We start from the raw sequence: 19,043 nt of genomic DNA on the forward strand, positions 1-19,043 counted from the left end.
TCTTATTTTCTGAAATTCTACCGAATATTTGCTCAATACTGGGTCAATATTGGTACTAATTTTCAATAACTGTAATTGGGCCGAATCTTGGCTCAATACTGGGACAATATTGGCATTGATTCCCAGTAATTCTAATTTGGTAAAACTGCTTTCAAACTCGTCTCTATACTGAGCCAATATTGATCCTGATTTTGAGTAATTCTAATTTGCAAAAAATTGGGTTAAATCCCGGCTTAATATTGGATCAATATTGGCATCGACTCTTGGTAAATCTATTTGTTAAAATTTGACCGAATCTCGTTATTAATATTGGGCCAATATTGGCATCGATTTTCAGTAACTGTAATTAAAGTGAAATTGGACCGAATCTTGGCTGAATACTGGGTTAATATTGGCACCGATTCTCTGTGGTTCTAATTTGTGAAAATTGAGCTGAATCTCGTTTTAAAACTGGGTCAATATTGTCATCGATTTTCAGAAACTGTAAAACAGGTGCAAATAAACCGAATCTTGGCTCAATATTGGGTCAATATTTGCACCGATTCTCGGTAATTTTAATTTGCTAAAACTGTTTGCAAACCCGTCTCAATACTGGGATAATATTGGCATCGATACTCAAATATTCTTATTTGCGAAAATTGTACCGAATATTGGATCAATACTGGGCCAATAATGGCACTGATTTTTAGTAACTGTAATTGGCTGAAAATGAACCGAATCTTGTTTCAATACTGGGCCAATATTGGCACCGATTATCGGTAATTCTAATTTGCCAAAACTATTTGCAAACTTATCTCAATACTGGCCTAATATTGGCCAATATTGGTACTGATTTTCAGTAACTGTAATTGGACCGAATCTGGGCTCAATATTGGCACCGATAGTCGGTAATTCTAATTTGTAAAAATTGCGCTGAATTTCGTCTGAAAACTGGGTCAATATTGACATCGATTTTCAGTAACTGATGTAATTCGCTGAAATTTTACCGAATCTTGGCCCAATACTGGGCCAATATTGGCATCGATTCTCAATACTTGTAATTTTCCAAAAGTGGACCAAATCTTGGCTCAATACTGGGACAATATTGGCATCGATTATTTATTATTTAATGATTGTTGAGTTGAAAAATTTTTATAATAAAGTGATGTCAGTGAAATGGAAGTTTGTGACCAAAAAGAAATTTAATTTTTTTTTTTTCTAAACAAAAGTACAGATTTTTGAAAAATTGAATTTGCAAAATATTACGATCAATTAGCGTAATGTATACATATACGATATATATACGTGAAATTTGTAAACGGTCGAGTGAATGCCGGAAACACACTCGAGTTAAAAAAACAATAGTCCGCTTGTCCTACTGTGTCAAAGGAAGGATTTCTTTTTCTTTTTTTTTTCCCTCTCTTTTTTAAAACCAAACTCTCGCGACAAATAAAAAAAGACCGAATAAAACGTGGACGCGTGTGTCTTCTTTTGTCGTTATTTTATACAAAAGAGGTAAGAGTAGAAGGGTAAAAAAAAAGATGAAGAGGGGGGTGGGGGGGGAGTGAGGACAAAGAGAGAAGAGTAAAAAAAGAAAAAGAATGGAAGAGGGAGTGTTTCACAATAGTAGTTAGAACAAATGAACTCTCGTTTATTTTGCTAAACGTTAATTTTTCCTGGTATTTGATTTTTGTTAGTGGTAATTATTGTAGATTTCCATGGCTTACATACAATGAAAACAAAGATCCTACTATGTATAATAAAAATAAAATTTGTATTATAATTTTATTTTGACCTAAATTAAATGTTATTTCATTCTATAAGTAGAAACTAATGTGGATCGACTTATTTTGACTTTTTATTCAAAACTAAATTTAATCTATTGTTGAACCCTGATTGAATCTATATTGAACCAAACTTTGAGTTTACTTTAATTCAACATTAGATCTATTTTCACTTTAAACAGAGACTTATCTAATTCTGTATTGAACCTGCTTTAATTCTTAATTTAGCTTAATTTAATTCTACATTGAACCTATTTTGACTCTAAACTAAACTTGTTATAACTCTACTTTGAAACTACTTTGACCCTAGATTAGACCTATTTTGAATGTAAACAAAACCTATTTTGACCCTAGATTGTACCTATTTTGATCCTAAATAGAATCAGTTTTAACTCTTCTTGAAACCTAGATTAAACCAATTTTGAATGTAAACAAAACCTATTTTGAGCCTACATTGAACCTATTTTGATCCTAAATAAAACCTGTCTTAACTCTATTTTAAACCTATTTTGACTTTAAATAGAACATGTTTTAACTCTACTTTGAAACTACTTTGACCCTAGATTAGACCTATTTTGAATGTAAACAAAACCTATTTTGACCCTAGATTGAACCTATTTTGATCCTAAATAGAATCAGTTTTAACTCTTCTTGAAACCTAGATTAAACCAATTTTGAATGTAAACAAAACCTATTTTGAGCCTACATTGAACCTATTTTGATCCTAAATAAAACCTGTCTTAACTCTATTTTAAACCTATTTTGACTTTAAATAGAACATGTTTTAACTCTACTTTGAAACTACTTTGACCCTAGATTAGACCTATTTTGAATGTAAACAAAACCTATTTTGACCCTAGATTGAACCTATTTTGATCCTAAATAGAATCAGTTTTAACTCTTCTTGAAACCTAGATTAAACCAATTTTGAATGTAAACAAAACCTATTTTGAGCCTACATTGAACCTATTTTGATCCTAAATAAAACCTGTCTTAACTCTATTTTAAACCTATTTTGACTTTAAATAGAACATGTTTTAACTCTACTTTGAAACTACTTTGACCCTAGATTAGACCTATTTTGAATGTAAACAAAACCTATTTTGACCCTAGATTGAACCTATTTTGATCCTAAATAGAATCAGTTTTAACTCTTCTTGAAACCTAGATTAAACCAATTTTGAATGTAAACAAAACCTATTTTGAGCCTACATTGAACCTATTTTGATCCTAAATAAAACCTGTCTTAACTCTATTTTAAACCTATTTTGACTTTAAATAGAACATGTTTTAACTCTACTTTGAAACTACTTTGACCCTAGATTAGACCTATTTTGAATGTAAACAAAACCTAGTTTGACCCTAGATTGAACCTATTTTGATCCTAAATAGAATCAGTTTTAACTCTTCTTGAAACCTAGATTAAACCAATTTTGAATGTAAACAAAACCTATTTTGAGCCTACATTGAACCTATTTTGATCCTAAATAAAACCTGTCTTAACTCTATTTTAAACCTATTTTGACTTTAAATAGAACATGTTTTAACTCTACTTTGAAACTACTTTGACCCTAGATTAGACCTATTTTGAATGTAAACAAAACCTATTTTGACCCTAGATTGAACCTATTTTGATCCTAAATAGAATCAGTTTTAACTCTTCTTGAAACCTAGATTAAACCAATTTTGAATGTAAACAAAACCTATTTTGAGCCTACATTGAACCTATTTTGATCCTAAATAAAACCTGTCTTAACTCTATTTTAAACCTATTTTGACTTTAAATAGAACATGTTTTAACTCTACTTTGAAACTACTTTGACCCTAGATTAGACCTATTTTGAATGTAAACAAAACCTATTTTGACCCTAGATTGAACCTATTTTGATCCTAAATAGAATCAGTTTTAACTCTTCTTGAAACCTAGATTAAACCAATTTTGAATGTAAACAAAACCTATTTTGAGCCTACATTGAACCTATTTTGATCCTAAATAAAACCTGTCTTAACTCTATTTTAAACCTATTTTGACTTTAAATAGAACATGTTTTAACTCTACTTTGAAACTACTTTGACCCTAGATTAGACCTATTTTGAATGTAAACAAAACCTATTTTGACCCTAGATTGAACCTATTTTGATCCTAAATAGAATCAGTTTTAACTCTTCTTGAAACCTAGATTAAACCAATTTTGAATGTAAACAAAACCTATTTTGAGCCTACATTGAACCTATTTTGATCCTAAATAAAACCTGTCTTAACTCTATTTTAAACCTATTTTGACTTTAAATAGAACATGTTTTAACTCTACTTTGAACCTACTTTGACCCTAGATTAAACCTATTTTGCATATAAACAAAACCTATTTTGATCCTAAATAGAACCCGTTTTACTCTACTTTGAACCTACTTTGATCCTAGAGTAAACCTTATTTGAATGTAAACAAAACCTATTTTGACCCTGAATAGAACCTGTTTTAATTCTACTTTGAGCCTACTTTGACCGTAGATTAAGCCTACTTTGAATATAAACAAAACTGATTTTGATCCTGGATTGAACCTATTTTGATCCTAAATAGAACCCGTTCTCACTCTACTTTGACCCTGAATAGAACCTGTTTATAAATCTATTTCGAACCTACTTTGACCCTAGATTAAACCTATTTTGACTTTAAATAGAACCTGTTTTAACTCTACTTTGAACCTACTTTAACCCTAAATTAAATCTACTTTGAATGTAAACAAAACCTATTTTGATCCTAAATAGAACCTGTTTTTACTCTACCTGATTAAATTCCCCCTCGATTCATGTATAATATTGTAATAATTAAATGTTATAATTAACAAAAAGACAGAAAACCGCTGCCAAGTTGAAGTATATGAACTTTTTGTGTTCATAAAATGAACACTTTCCTTCCCCATGGAGATTTTTTGTGATCAATTTATGGTAACTTATTTGATATTATAATAATTTTAAGAAGGTGTTAAGTTGTATTTTTGGGTATTTGCGGAGAAAGATTTTTAACATCAATAACTTCGTAATATTTTTCAATAAAAGGTTTAATAATAGGTGAATTGATTCGTTTTTAAATATTCTCCAAGTTGTTCATAATACTTTTAAAGATATATAAATATTTTTTAATAAATATGGCAAAAAAGGTAGGTTTTTCAAAATTTTTCAATTTCAAAATGTTAATAACTCTGGATAAAATAACAGTAGGATATTCGCTAATAGGTCAAAAGATGCGTCTTGAAAAACTCTACAAAACTAGAGATAAATATCTATTGGTGTCAATACATTTTTTTAAATTATGGGCAAAAAACGTTTTTCTTTAATTTTTAAAAATTCAATAACTTTGGATAGAATATTATAGTAGAATGTTTGCTAACATCTCAAAAGATGCGTTTTAAAAAACTCTACAAAATTAATGAAAAATATTCATAGATGTCCTAACATTTTTTTAAAGTTATGGGTAAAAAACAATTTTTCAAAAATTTTAAAATGAAAAAAAGAATAATAGTTAATCTTTATTAATATTGCCCAAGTACTCTCATTATTTGTCCGCCAGTGAGACCTATAATTTTAAAAAAAAATTATCCCTTTTAGCTCTTAAAGAATTCGAGATATTTAAGAAAATATGTAGTGTATACACACACACATACACACGGAACGACATTTTTTAAAAATGTGATTTTTGCATTCCTGAGGTCGAAAAACATAAAGATACATTAAAAAAAAAACAAGTTCGAAAAATTTTGGTATTACAATGCTTCCTCCATGAGGAAGCAATAAATAATACAAATTAAATAATTATTATCGTGTAGTAATAATATTCAAATTTATATACAGTTACATTAAAAATAAAAAAAAAATAAATAAAATTGTATAGCGATTGACAGACCTAAAGGCATAATTTTCGACCTAAGAAAGTCATTCGTGGTCATGATACATGAACGCGTATATCTATATCATTGTTGGATGATTCTGATGCGTATATTATATATAGTTGAAGTTTAATGGTTTGGCTGGAGGGCAACAATTTATTGGCAATGAAAAGCGTCGAATGACCTGAAACGACTTTATACTGGATTTTCAGCATATATGTACGTATATAGTATATATATGACAATGAATATTATTTTTGTATTCTGAATATATTTGTATATATGTATGAAATGAATGAATCGGATCTTTCTTGTGCGACAAGTTAAAACGGAAAGCTGAAAATTGTCATTTCAATGCTACATGTATTGATTAATGGAATTCTCAAATCGTTCCAATATGTGGAGAAACAAACCCCAACTGAGAGGGTAAAAATCTTATAAACCATTGGCATTCTTATTATTATTCATAAGAGGTAAGGCCAAAATATATAGAAAAATCAAATGATGACCCATGACAATGACAAAATGTTTGGGGAAGTGAATATATTCAAAGTCAAAGTCAGCGTTATGTTGAAATGGCTAGAGCCCCCTCCCTATATATATATTTATTCTCCCTAAGATTATAGGGGGGTTCTCTCCATTTTAACATATCGCTGACTTTGGCACTTTTGATTTGTTTATATCTCTTTTTTTCCTTCCGAAATGGAGTTCTATAATTTTAAAAATTATTTTTTATCAAACTGTTTTACGAGATATAAATTTGTCTAAGTTTCAGATTTTTAAAGGTTTTTCTTTTTGAATCCTTACAACTTTTTTTTAACCCTTAACTGGCACCATTGGTCCAATAGACCCGAGGATTTTTTCTCACTCAAATTAATTGAATGTGTAGCTTTTGGAAATTTTTCAATATTTTAATATATTGAAGTCATATAATATTAAAATTTAAATAACTCATAAATTTTTCAGTAAAAACACGCAATTTTCCGTTTTTATTTTTCACAATTTTTTTTTAACTAAGTATAACTTAAAATAAATTAATACCTGTAAAACTAATGAAAGCATACATCAGATTAAATTTTTGTGCAAAAATATTCAATTCTGGATGTACAATACATGTTTGAATACGACGGGTCCAGCAGACCCATTGTGCCATTTACGTTCGAATTGTTGCTATTTAAGGGTTAATAAAATAGAAATGATATAAAGTAAAATAAAAAAAGAATAACTAATAAAGCAATACTTTAAATAAATAAATAAAAATAAAGAAAAAGGTTCAATACCAAACATAACCTTAAAATAAAAATGCTTTTCTATAAAAAAAATTAATAAAATTATTTTATTATTATTGCAAAATATAAATAATGTTTATATAATTTGGAAAGAATCACTATTTGTAATTTTAAGAAACAATTTACGAATCTGATGTCAGTTTTCCAAAATTCAAAATGGCGGATTCAATATGGCGGTCGAAAAAAATAGAAAAATCGTTTGGATTTGCTTGAAACTTGTTTCTCGGGGGTTTTCGGGGTCGCTGATTACAAATCCGATGTCAATTTTTCAAAATTCAAAATGGCGGATTTTTTTTTTAAATATTCAACAAATTCACTTGAAACTTGTTACTCAGGGGTTTTTAGGGTCGTTGATTACAAATCTGAAGTCAGATTTTCAAAATTCAAAATGGTGGAATTACGAATCTATGATTAGATTTATAAAATTCAAAATGGCGAATCTAATATAGCAAAAAAATTTTTTTCAAATTAAACAAAAAATTTTTTTTTTCTTTCTCTATCTCTTTTCATTGTAAATTATAGGGGGAAAAAAATTATATACGCGAAAAAAATATAAAGGTCACACGCTTTTGAGACATTTTCTCCTTTTAATAATAATATATATGGGGCATTCTACGAAAAATTTTTTATGCAAAATTTTTTTTTGCCTGGAACATTTTTTTTCGGATTCATTATGAAAAATAAGATAAAGATAAAGATAAAGATTCCGAAAAAAAATGTTCCAGGCAAAAAAAATTTTGAATAAAAATTTTTCGTAGAATGCCCCATATATAGGAAATTATAATAAATGACTGAGTTTCTGAATTATCATTTTTTTGACAAACGAGAGACACATTTTCCAATACGTCGCTTTCTTTAATAATAATGTCATTTTAAAGAGCGGAAATTGTGCTCGCCATACTGAAATAAAACGCCTCTATAATTTATTCAGACAGTTTCGAGTTTATTTATATATATATAAAATATCGTACATATACATTTATATATAGGGAAATTAATTCCACATGGTCATTTGAATTTCCAATATTGTGAAATGAAAATTAATTAAGAAATTAAATTTTCATTTTGCTCGCACTTGATTTACATTTTGTGTGTGGGTTTTAACGCGCGTCATGTGGAGTAAATGTTGAAAAGGGTATTTTTTTTTTAAGAAAAAAAAAGAAAGAAAACGATTACTAAATTATATAGTTTTTTTTCCGATGAGTTTTAAATTTATAATGTCTTGATTAAAAAATAAATTAAGACTCAAAAATTCATTATTTATGAATCTTATATATGAAATTCAAAACTCACCATTATTGTTGGTCAACTTTCATTTATATGGAAATATTTTTGTGAAAGAAGATTATATTCTTACCTGAAACAAATAAAAAAAAATTTTTTTTATTAATTAATATTAAATATTTTTTTATTTATTGTTTTTAAATTTTTCATTTTTCGTTAAAAATTTTTTTTTTTTACCTCTTTGTTATAAATTTTATTGTGTTTGGCTAATTATACATTAAAAGGGAAAACTTTTTTTTTAATTCACGATTTTTTTTCAAATTATATAAAGTTTGAAAAACTAATTTTTTTGAACATTATTTTTTTTTTATCTAAAAAGAAGAAAGGTCAGTTTTTACAGCAATGATAAAAAAATGTAGGTTAAAATTCATTCGAGAGATTAGATATTATAAACAATGAATGATAACAAAGGCAATAAATTCTTATCAAAATATTTATCAATAAAGTAAATACAAACTTTTTAGTGATTTTACAATTTTAAAACATTTTTTTTTTCAGTAATGTTTTTATATTATTTTTATTTTTAAATAACTTTTTTATAGAACAAAAGAAAATGGAATAAAAATGTTTTTTTTTAGAAATTTTATATTTTGAATAGTTACAAATATTTTCAATTTTTTTTGGAATTTTATAGTTAACTTATATTTTTCTTTTAATTTCAATTATTTTTTACTATTTTTTTGTGAAAATTCAAATTTTTTTTTTAGAATTTTTTGCTTTTTATTGAGTCAACAAGAAAAAAAAAATGATGAAAAATGAGAAGCATCACAATGTTAAATTTGGCTTATGGCGTCTGCTTGTTTCCCCCCTTTATGAAAACTGGGTCGCAATATATGTATTTATAGAATCTGGAAAAAGGGGTTGACCAAGGTGGGGATTACTAACCAACTCAAGAATATTATTGGATCGTCTTATGTCAGTTATTATAAAGAAAACCTTGATTTTTTTTCACCATCTTCTATATTTATTTCATATTATAATGTTCAAGGAAAAAAAAAGAACAGAAAAAAAACAAAAATAGACGAAAAAAATTTTTTCTTTCAAAAAAAATGAAATTAATTTTTAAAAAATTATTATTTAAAAACAAAACTCGAAAATTTTTTGTAAAAAATTTTTAGAATTTCCAAGTATGTTAAAATAAAAAAAAAAATTAAAAAACTAAAATTGTGAGTGAAACAAATTTATTTGTTTATAAAAATATCGTTATTTTCTATATATATAAAAATTCAAAATAAACGTGTGAAAAAAAATAAACGCGTATAATTATTATTTGCAGTATAAGTTTACATCCGCCTGACTGAACGCAAAAATCGAGATGTAAAACATATGTATATATATGTATATATATAGGAGAAGTGACTGACGTCTATATAGAACATTTCCCCTATGGGAGTTTATACATTCAATTTGTACCCTCGTTATTTGACGTGTTTTCATCGAGCTATCCACTTAATTTCCGTAAAGCGACACCGAATCAAGTCACCAAACTGAAACTGCGGGGTCAACCAATTTACAAGTGTGAGAGAGAGAAAAAAAAGGGGTGCGACAAAAAGAAACGGAATTCAAATATTTATTAAAAAATAACAGTATTATACGAATGTTTGAAAATTTTAATTTAATTTTAATTTTATAATTAAATAAATATTTATAATAATTTTATTATTTTACAAATTATTTAATACTCTAATTATATTTTCTATTATATTAATATATATATATATATATATATATATATACATATATATATTATATAATTATAAAATAATAAATATTTAATTTCACTTTTATTTTTATTAAAACAAATTATTACGAATCTGAAGTCAGATTTTCAAAATTCAAAATGGCGGATCAAATATGGCTGACGAATTTTTAAACATTTGTTAAATTTGATTGAAACTTGTTACATGTTTGAAAATCTGACTTCAAATTCATAATCAGCGAACTCAAAAACCTCCACGTAACAAGTTTCAATAGAATTCAATGAATTTTTAAAAAATTCGTCCGCCATATTGGATCCGCCATTTTGAATATTAAAAATCTGACTTCAGATTCGTAATCAGCGACCTCAAAAACCCCTAGATACCAAGTTTCATATAAATCATATAATTTTTTAAAAAAATACATGGGGGTAGGGTACCCGACACTTTTTTTGTGTGGCTGTGTAATTAATTAATCTATTGAAACTTATATTCGTTAACATGAATTTGTGAATTCTAACCTCAAAATTGTTGAATTTAATTTTCAATCATTGCAAAAAAATTCAAATTCAAACTGGATTCAATTTTCAAATTGCCATTACAGGGTGTCTACTAAAAATCTGAATTAAAATTCCAGGACTTTTCCAGGACAAATTTCTTATTTTTCCAGGACATTAAATTGGATGACTTTAAGGAATAAAAAAATTTTTAGTTTAACTATTGTTTTCAGAAATTATTAAAAGTTAATTAATTACTTAAGTAAATTTTCATTTTACTTATTTAATGAATTTTTTTTAACTTGATTGACAAAATTAGAAATTTTTGAAAATTTAAAAGCAAAATATAAAAAATTCAAGGACAATAATTAAAATTCCAGGACTTTTAAGGACATTCCAGGACATTTTTTCAAATTCCAGGACATTTCCAGGACTTCCAGGACTAGTAGACACCCTGCATTAGATGAAAAAGAAATGGATCTTTTTTTTTTGCACTTTTGTTTTATTTTAATAATAATAATTTTTTTGTTAAATATTTCTAAATTATTTATTAATTAAATTATTTATTATTATCTAAATAATTTTGTTTGATTTTTAAAGAATATTTAATTATTATTCAATTAATATATTAATATTTTTTTAAAATATTTAATACAGATTTAAATTGATTAAAACAGAAATTTTTATAATCAAAAAATTTTTTTTTCAAAAACATTTTTTTGTAAATTTTAAACAGATTGCTAAAATTGGGTTTGAGAAATCTTGATCAATCACAAAGTACTTTTAAAAAATTACTTTTTCTTTCAAAAAAAAAAAATTAATAAATAAATAAAAATAAAATGGCAAAAACTTTTAGACTAAAAAAATTAGTCATGTATTATTTATTCTATATTAAAATTATGTTAAAGTAGTAGAAAAAATATAGTTTTAATTATTTTTTTTTTATCGATTTTGTAGTAAGAAAAATCTAGTTTCAATAATTTTTAATCGTTTTATGATTTTTGAAAAAATCGATTTTGACAACGAAAAATTTTGAAAATCATTTTTTTTTTTAAATTATTATTTTCCAAATAAATTTAAATTAAAATAGTAGAAAAAATCTAGTTTCAATAATTTTCGATCGTTTTTGCAAATTTTTGAAAAAAAGTTTATTTCAACAACCAAAATTATTTATTTTTCAAAAAGTCAATTTTGGCAACAAAAATATTTAAAAATCAATTATTTTTAAAAAAATTACTATTTTCCATTAAAATTAAGTTAATATAGTAGAAAAAAATCAAATTTTTAATAATTTTTGATAGTTTTTGATAGTTTTTGCAAATTAACAACGTAGTTTAAAAAAAACTCGTTTTATCAGCTAAGTAAAAACGTTTAGAGTCAAAACCCTAATTAATTAGTCATGCCCCACTCTTCTATATATATATTTTTTTTAAAATAAAATTATACTTTTTATTTTGGATATATTTTTGTTTTTAATAACTTGTAATAAAATTTGCAAAATATATATTTTTTTTTTAAAAAAAAACCTCATTATATCAGTCAAGAATAATTGAATTGAAAAATAAATTTCATTCTTCGCTGATTGTAACGCACCAAATACATACGCATTACCTGTGAACACGTGTTTAAAGAAGTGAAAACAAAGCCATTAAATTGTGTAAAAAAAAAATGTAATTACAAAAAGAAAACCATTGAATAAAAAAAGGGGCGAGGTAAAAAAAAATAGTGAAACGGTAGACGAAGCATAAACGATGGAAGGTTTATAAAAGTGCTTGAGAAAATTTTTTGACGTCTATATATATAGAAAAGCGGGGGTGTAGTGGGGTCGAGAGAAAAATAGAAAAGAGGGACAGAGAGAGAGAGAAAGAGAGAAAAAAAATGAGGAGAATAATGAGACGGAAAGGGTTGAGAGAGTAATTAGTCGCTCAACGGGAAATAAAGTTAGTAATGAGGCACAACCGGATCACATTTCCGGAACATTTGCACTGCACCAATCGACATTATTACACTTTTTTTTATTGTTCCATTGTGCGACTTCCTAGAGATAAAAAAAGCATAGATTTTCTTCGAAAAAAATTCAATTATCATGAGGAAATTTTTTTTTCAATTTCTAAAAGTTTATCAGATCGTCAAAAAAAAACAATAGAACAAAAACTTCATTTAATAATTTTTTTTTTTATTAATTTTTCTAATTTTTAAAAATTTTTTATAAATGTTGGGAAATAATAAATAAACGACAAAATTTAAACAACATTTTATATAATAATATTTATATATTATACAATGTAATACATTAAATAAATTTTGTATTTAACAATAATTTATTAATAATAATAATAATAATAATTGTAAGTTACCTTGACTCTACTTCATGGAATTTAAAACACTTAAATAGGAGAAAGTCAATTTCATAAGCTGTAATAGTATAATGAAAAAAAAAATAATTTAGTATAGTAATTTTCATTTAATAATAAAATTTTTATTTATTATAATTTAATTTTTATTTCCAAAATTAGTAAAATTTTTATTTATTACACATTATTTTTATTTTTAAGAGTTTTTTTTTTAATTATTACCGAACTATATGTTTCAATAGAAAATACAACAAGTGTTCCAACCATTATTTTTGATTCTCGTAAACTTCTGTTCATCATTAATAATAACATTTTTTGTATACTAATGGGCATTTCATACCAATTAATTTCATATCTAAAAATTTCATATTTTTTAAAAATATTATTTATCAATATTTTCTAATGTTAAAATTATAATTAATATAAATTACAATAGTAATTTATTCCAAATAAACAGTAATTATTACTAATTATAATAATTCTAATATTATAAAATAATAATAATATTATTAATTAATTAATTAATTAAAGTTGAAAATAATTACATGCAATAAAAAATATTAGAGCTATAATCTAATAGCTTTTGTCCAGGAACACAATTAGATAAAAGATGAAGTGTTTGACCTAAAGCGATGGAAGAAAATTTCATAACAAACTCAATATTATTGATGTTTTTTATCAACTGAAAAAGCAAATTTTTTTTTTTAGTGTCAAACATTTATCAAAAATTCATTAACATAACTGATAATAAATTATAAAATAAAATCAATCTCACTAAACAGTTTTTATGTTAACTAATTTTTAATTATTTTATATTTTGCTAGAATAATGTATAATTGAAAAAATTCATTATTAATAATAAATGATATTAATTACAATAAATAGTATTCATTACTAATAGTAAATAATATTAATTATTTTTAATATGTTATAAAATAATATTAAAAAACAAAAAAAAAATTACGTATCAATTATACACGCACGTAAGCAATTTTTTAGCCGCAGTAACAAAGAATTATAGTTACGGCACTGTTGCACCGAGAGCGCGACGAGCCAATAGTGTACGCCCCCCCCCCCCACCACACTTACTAAACGCCGAGTATAAATGGAGCGGACCGAGCTAGCCTACAGCGCATTGACGCTTCAGCATTTGAACCGAAAGGATGTATATTCTTTTGATTAAATAAACCGAATATATAAAATTTATTTAATAAAATTTTAAAAATAAATAAAAAACTGTGAATTGTAAAATTAATAAAAAATTGACAACGTTAAAAATTAGTATCTCTTAAATTGTTAATCGCCTTTTTTAAAATTTATAAATAATAATATGAAATAAAAAACCGCTTACCATTAAACCTTGAAAGCTCATAAGTGCCACTATTATTCCAGTAGAAAAAAACAGAAAAGTCGAAAAGCATTCATTGATTTTTTGTGAATAACTTTTCAAAAAAAAAAATATTATTATTAAGATTCTTGTATCGTAATTAAATACATAAATCTAAATTTTTGCTAGATTTTTACATAACAAAAAAAATATTGTTTTACTTCTTTCTTAAATATCAAAAAATATATTTACTAACTCAAGTACATGTCCATACAAATTAAGACAATCCACAACTTTTTCAAACATCTGATCTTTTCTCTTAATATTCCATTTATTTTCATTATTCATAATGTTTGAAATATTTTTTATTCGATGCCTAGAAAAAAAAAGAATTAAAGCAACATTGTCAATATAAAAAATAATAATAGAAACAAAATAATAATTATAAAAAAAGAAATTACATTAAGACTTGAAATAATCCACAACTGTGTTGTATTAATGTGTACAATATAATATCACTAGTTATTACACCAACCACTGAGAAACTACCACCAATAAATCCATGAATATTTGTTAGAAAATAATAATTTTTACAATCAATTACTACGTAATCTACATCGTACAAATAATATGTTTCCATTGTTTTATTTTCATTTAAAAATATATTACAAATTGCTGGAGTAATTACTGCTATACTGTATACAATTGCAGTGGTCATAATATAAACTGAATAAAAAAGGCATTAACATTTTTTTTTCCTACGTTATGAAAATTCCACATTGAATTGTTTCTATTGGAGAGAAAAAAAAATTCACAATTTTTTTTTATTGAAAAATTTGAGTGATATTGTTTTTTTTAAACATCCATGTTGTTTTTTTTTGGGTAAAATACCATTGCATAGAATTTTATTACCGACAGATGGTAAAACAGTAAACTGCATTACCGACTGCCGATAATGTCTTAGAAAACTTTTTACAATAACGCTGATTTTTTACATTGTAAAATACCATTACAGAGAATTGTATTACCGACTGATGGTTAAACAGTGAACTGCATTACCGATTGCCAATAATGACTTGGAAACCTTTTTTACAACCACACTAGTTTTTTACATTTTAAAATACCATTTCAGAGAATTGTATTACCGACAGATGGTAAAACTGTAGACTGCAATATCGACTATTAATAATTAGAAGAAACATTTTTACAAACACGCTGATTTTTAAGATTGTCAAATACTATTGCAGAGAATTTTATTACCGTCAGATAGTAAAACAGTGAACTGTATTACCGACTGGAAATAATGACTTGGAAACCTTTTTTAACACCACACTAATTTTTAATTATTATCAGTCGATAATGCAGTTCACTATTTTACCATCTGTCGGTAATACAATTCTCTGTAATGGTATTTTAAAATGTAAAAAACCATTACAGAGAATTGTATTACCGATAGATGGTAAAACGGTCAACTGCATTACCGATTGATAATAATTACCTACTTAGAAACAATTTTACAATCACACTAGTTTTTTACATTTTAAAATACCATTACAGAGAATTATATTGCCAACAGATGGTAAAATAGTGAACTGCATTATCGACTGATAATAATTAGAAACATTTTTACAACCACACTCGTTTTTTTAGATTTTCAAATACTATTGCAGAAAATTTCATTACCGATAGATCTTAAAAAAAAATTGAATCTTTTTTAAATTACAAGTTTGATTAATAAATTGTTACTTATAAAAAAATACCGAAAATAGAATCCTAAAAATACAATTTATAGTTACAAAAGTAAAAAACATTATCACTCAAATGACTTAATTACATAAAAATAAACTTTGTATAAAAAAAAGTATTGTAAAAGTATACTTAGTACGTGCATATGTTGCAACAATAAATCTTCCTTCATCAGTTGATCTGGTTAAAATTTTCATTTCAGAAAGAAATGGTTTCAATGTTTTGAAATCTTTTGAAATACCACTTAACAAATGATTTATCTTAAATAAGAAAACAAAAATATTTACATGACACCTTAAAAAAAAAAAAAAAAAAATTTCCATGTTTACAATATATACGTTATTTTACACAATCTGTAAAATAAATATATTGCACATATACCTTTGGCCCTTGAATGATGAAAAACAATAAATGTACATAATATACAAAACCCATGATAATTAATGGTATTCGTTTAACGGTTAATTCAAAATCATAACGTCCTGTATAAAGAGCGCAAATCTAAATTTTACAAAAAAAAATTTCTAAATAATTTTGCAAATAAATTTTTTTAAAAATAATAATAATAATAATAAAATAACAATTAATCGTATAAATAAATACTTGAGCGATATGCAAGCATACAAAAGAGAAGATACTAAAAAATTTCATAAAAATTTTTAGTGCACGATTTTGAAATGGCCAACAGCCCATTAATGACATGACAATTTTTGTCGTCTTAAAATTGACTTCCATCTCTGTATAAATATATATATGGGGAAAAAAATTGATTTTCCTTTGAAGAGAAAAAAATACAAGTGTCAAAGAAATGTTCGCTGATATGCTGCTGAGAATAAACTACAACGTATTTTTCATCTTTACACAATCTCGTGACATAAGTTCAAACCTCATATATAGACTTGAATTTATGTTTCATTTATGGATTCATGGTAATTTCTTATAGTAGCCATATTCATATAATGTCTACATTTATTATGGAAGTAGTTTACCAAGAATTTAAGAAATACAAATATTGATTACATAATTGCGAGAGAAAAGTGTAATAACTGATGTTCAATTATTTAAAAAGACTCATATATATATATATATATATACATAGCCATGACATGCGCACTGCTTTCTTCTTAACATTTTGAGAGAAAAGTGAAATCAGTCTCTAGACAGAAACTCAACATAAAACAACTGAATTTTACAAAATTTTGATGATATTATGTGAAAAGGAAAAATAATAATTTTTTTATATTAACAATATTAGAAACAAATTCAGTAAAGTGGCAAAAATAAATTAAAACAAAAAATTATTAATAATTTTTTAAAACTATTTTTTAATAATTAATTCTTAAAAATTTTGATTTTTTTCTGACATGCCGACTGCTGATAATAAAGAAATTTAATTTACCAACTATCGGTAACAATAAAGTCAAAAAAAATATTTAATACTCTTTAAATAAAGTTATTTGATAATAATGAATCTTTCAAAAATTAATAATATTTTTATAACATTTTTTAATAAATAAATAATTTATAATGTTAAGATTTTAATAATTATAAATCAGAAATAAATATTTATACCCACTGATGAAAAAAATAGCGGAGAAAATTATCTACATTCAAATGAAATTGTTTGAAATTTCCAAGATGTTTATTTTTTCTGCTTTACCGACTGTTGATAATAAAGAAAGTTACTTTACCATCAGTCGGTAGTAGTTCGCCAGCTTATTTTGTTTAGTGTTCTCTTTTTTTTTACCAACCCCACATAACCTTGACATGCGGAAGCCAAGGTATCTGTATACAGATTCCCAATAGTCCCTAAGCAAGAAAAAAAAAAAAAAAAATAATGAATTACAATAAACATATAATTATTAATTTTATGTTACGAAGTAGTTTATCATACGCAATGTTAGAAAAAAATAATGAAAAACTTGAATATTCTTTTAAATGTTATCTGCAATTTCGAAAAAGTTTAGTTTTACGTTATTTCTGTTTTACCGACTGTTTATAATGAAGAAATTTATTTTACCATCAGTCAGTAACACTACTTTAAATAAAATTATTTGCATTTCGAAGAAAGTTTAAATTTTGTTTTTTCTACTTTACCGACTGTTGATATTGAAGAAAGTGATTTTGTCAACAGTCGGTGACAACAAAATCAATAATTTAATCTACAGTTTTCTTTCATTTTATATTTTAATAAGCTTGATAAATAAGAAAATAAATACATAATATAATGAATTTTTTATAATTAAAAATTCAAAAAGCTTATTAAAATTATTTAATTACCTAATCTTTATTATAATTATTATTTAAATATTTTGTAAACTCACCAGTGTGTTTTCATCGAATACAGTTTAAATATTTGGAAATTCTTACCTGAAACAAAAAATAGAAAATTATAATTACTAACATTTTTTAAATTAAATTTGTTATTTTCTCAATATTATTATAAATATACATATTATATATATATATTTTTAAATAATTAAACCATTCGAAGATTCAACAATACTTTTTATATAAATAATATACTTCTAACTATTACAAAAATAACAACATAACAATAATAATATAACATTTTATAAAGAACTTGATGACTACATAAACATTTATTTTTCTTTCTAAGACTATTATCTCCAGGATTTGTCTATTATATCTGAAAGAAAAATTGTTTATTCTCATTTTATGAAAAAAAAACTCAAATTATTTATTTTAAATAAATTACTGTAGGTGTAAAATTATAATTTTCATGTGCGCCTTTTTATTTAAAATAAATAATAATTGGTCATAATAATTTGTATTTACCTCAATAACTATTGTTTACTGTATTGAATTTAATACGCTCATATATGAGAATGTCATTTTCATTAGCTAAAATAATAATAATAATAATATTAAATTATATTAAAATTAATTAAAATTATTAATTCAATTAAACTTGAATTTTATTACCGTACTATAAGTTTCAATAGATAAATCGACAAGTACTCCAACCATTAGTTTCGATTCTTTTACACTTCTCTTCATCATCATTAGTAGCATTTTTTGTACTTTTACTGGCATATCGTACCAATTGATTTCATAACTAAAAATTGAGTTGGTAAAATTTTTAATTAAATATAAATGAATTTTTATTTATTTTTTTTCTATAATATATATATTATTATTATAAATAAAATATTATAAAATTGTAACGTTTGTAATTGA

General features: G+C 24.8%; 2 protein-coding genes across 2 annotated transcripts in view; both read right to left on the reverse strand.

Annotated features, from left to right (window-relative positions):
- Nucleotides 1-19,043, reverse strand: part of LOC127285021 (unc-112-related protein-like) — a 158,124-nt gene that overhangs the window by 64,132 nt on the left and 74,949 nt on the right. The window lies entirely within an intron of this gene.
- On the reverse strand, nt 12,762-16,798 carry LOC127285022 (uncharacterized). Its single transcript, XM_051310783.1, has 9 exons — nt 16,446-16,798; nt 16,224-16,343; nt 15,982-16,102; nt 14,558-14,822; nt 14,353-14,472; nt 14,121-14,211; nt 13,315-13,451; nt 12,992-13,124; nt 12,762-12,830 (listed from the first exon to the last, which is right to left on the reverse strand). The coding sequence occupies exons 1-9, from the start codon at nt 16,575-16,577 to the stop codon at nt 12,780-12,782; spliced, it is 1,170 nt and encodes a 389-aa protein (XP_051166740.1). The 5' UTR covers nt 16,578-16,798; the 3' UTR covers nt 12,762-12,779.

The sequence above is a fragment of the Leptopilina boulardi genome, unplaced genomic scaffold, assembly GCF_019393585.1.
Source record: "Leptopilina boulardi isolate dan_hultmark-lab unplaced genomic scaffold, ZJU_Lbou_2.1 LbouV2_327, whole genome shotgun sequence".
NCBI classification, from domain to species: Eukaryota; Metazoa; Arthropoda; class Insecta; order Hymenoptera; family Figitidae; genus Leptopilina; species Leptopilina boulardi.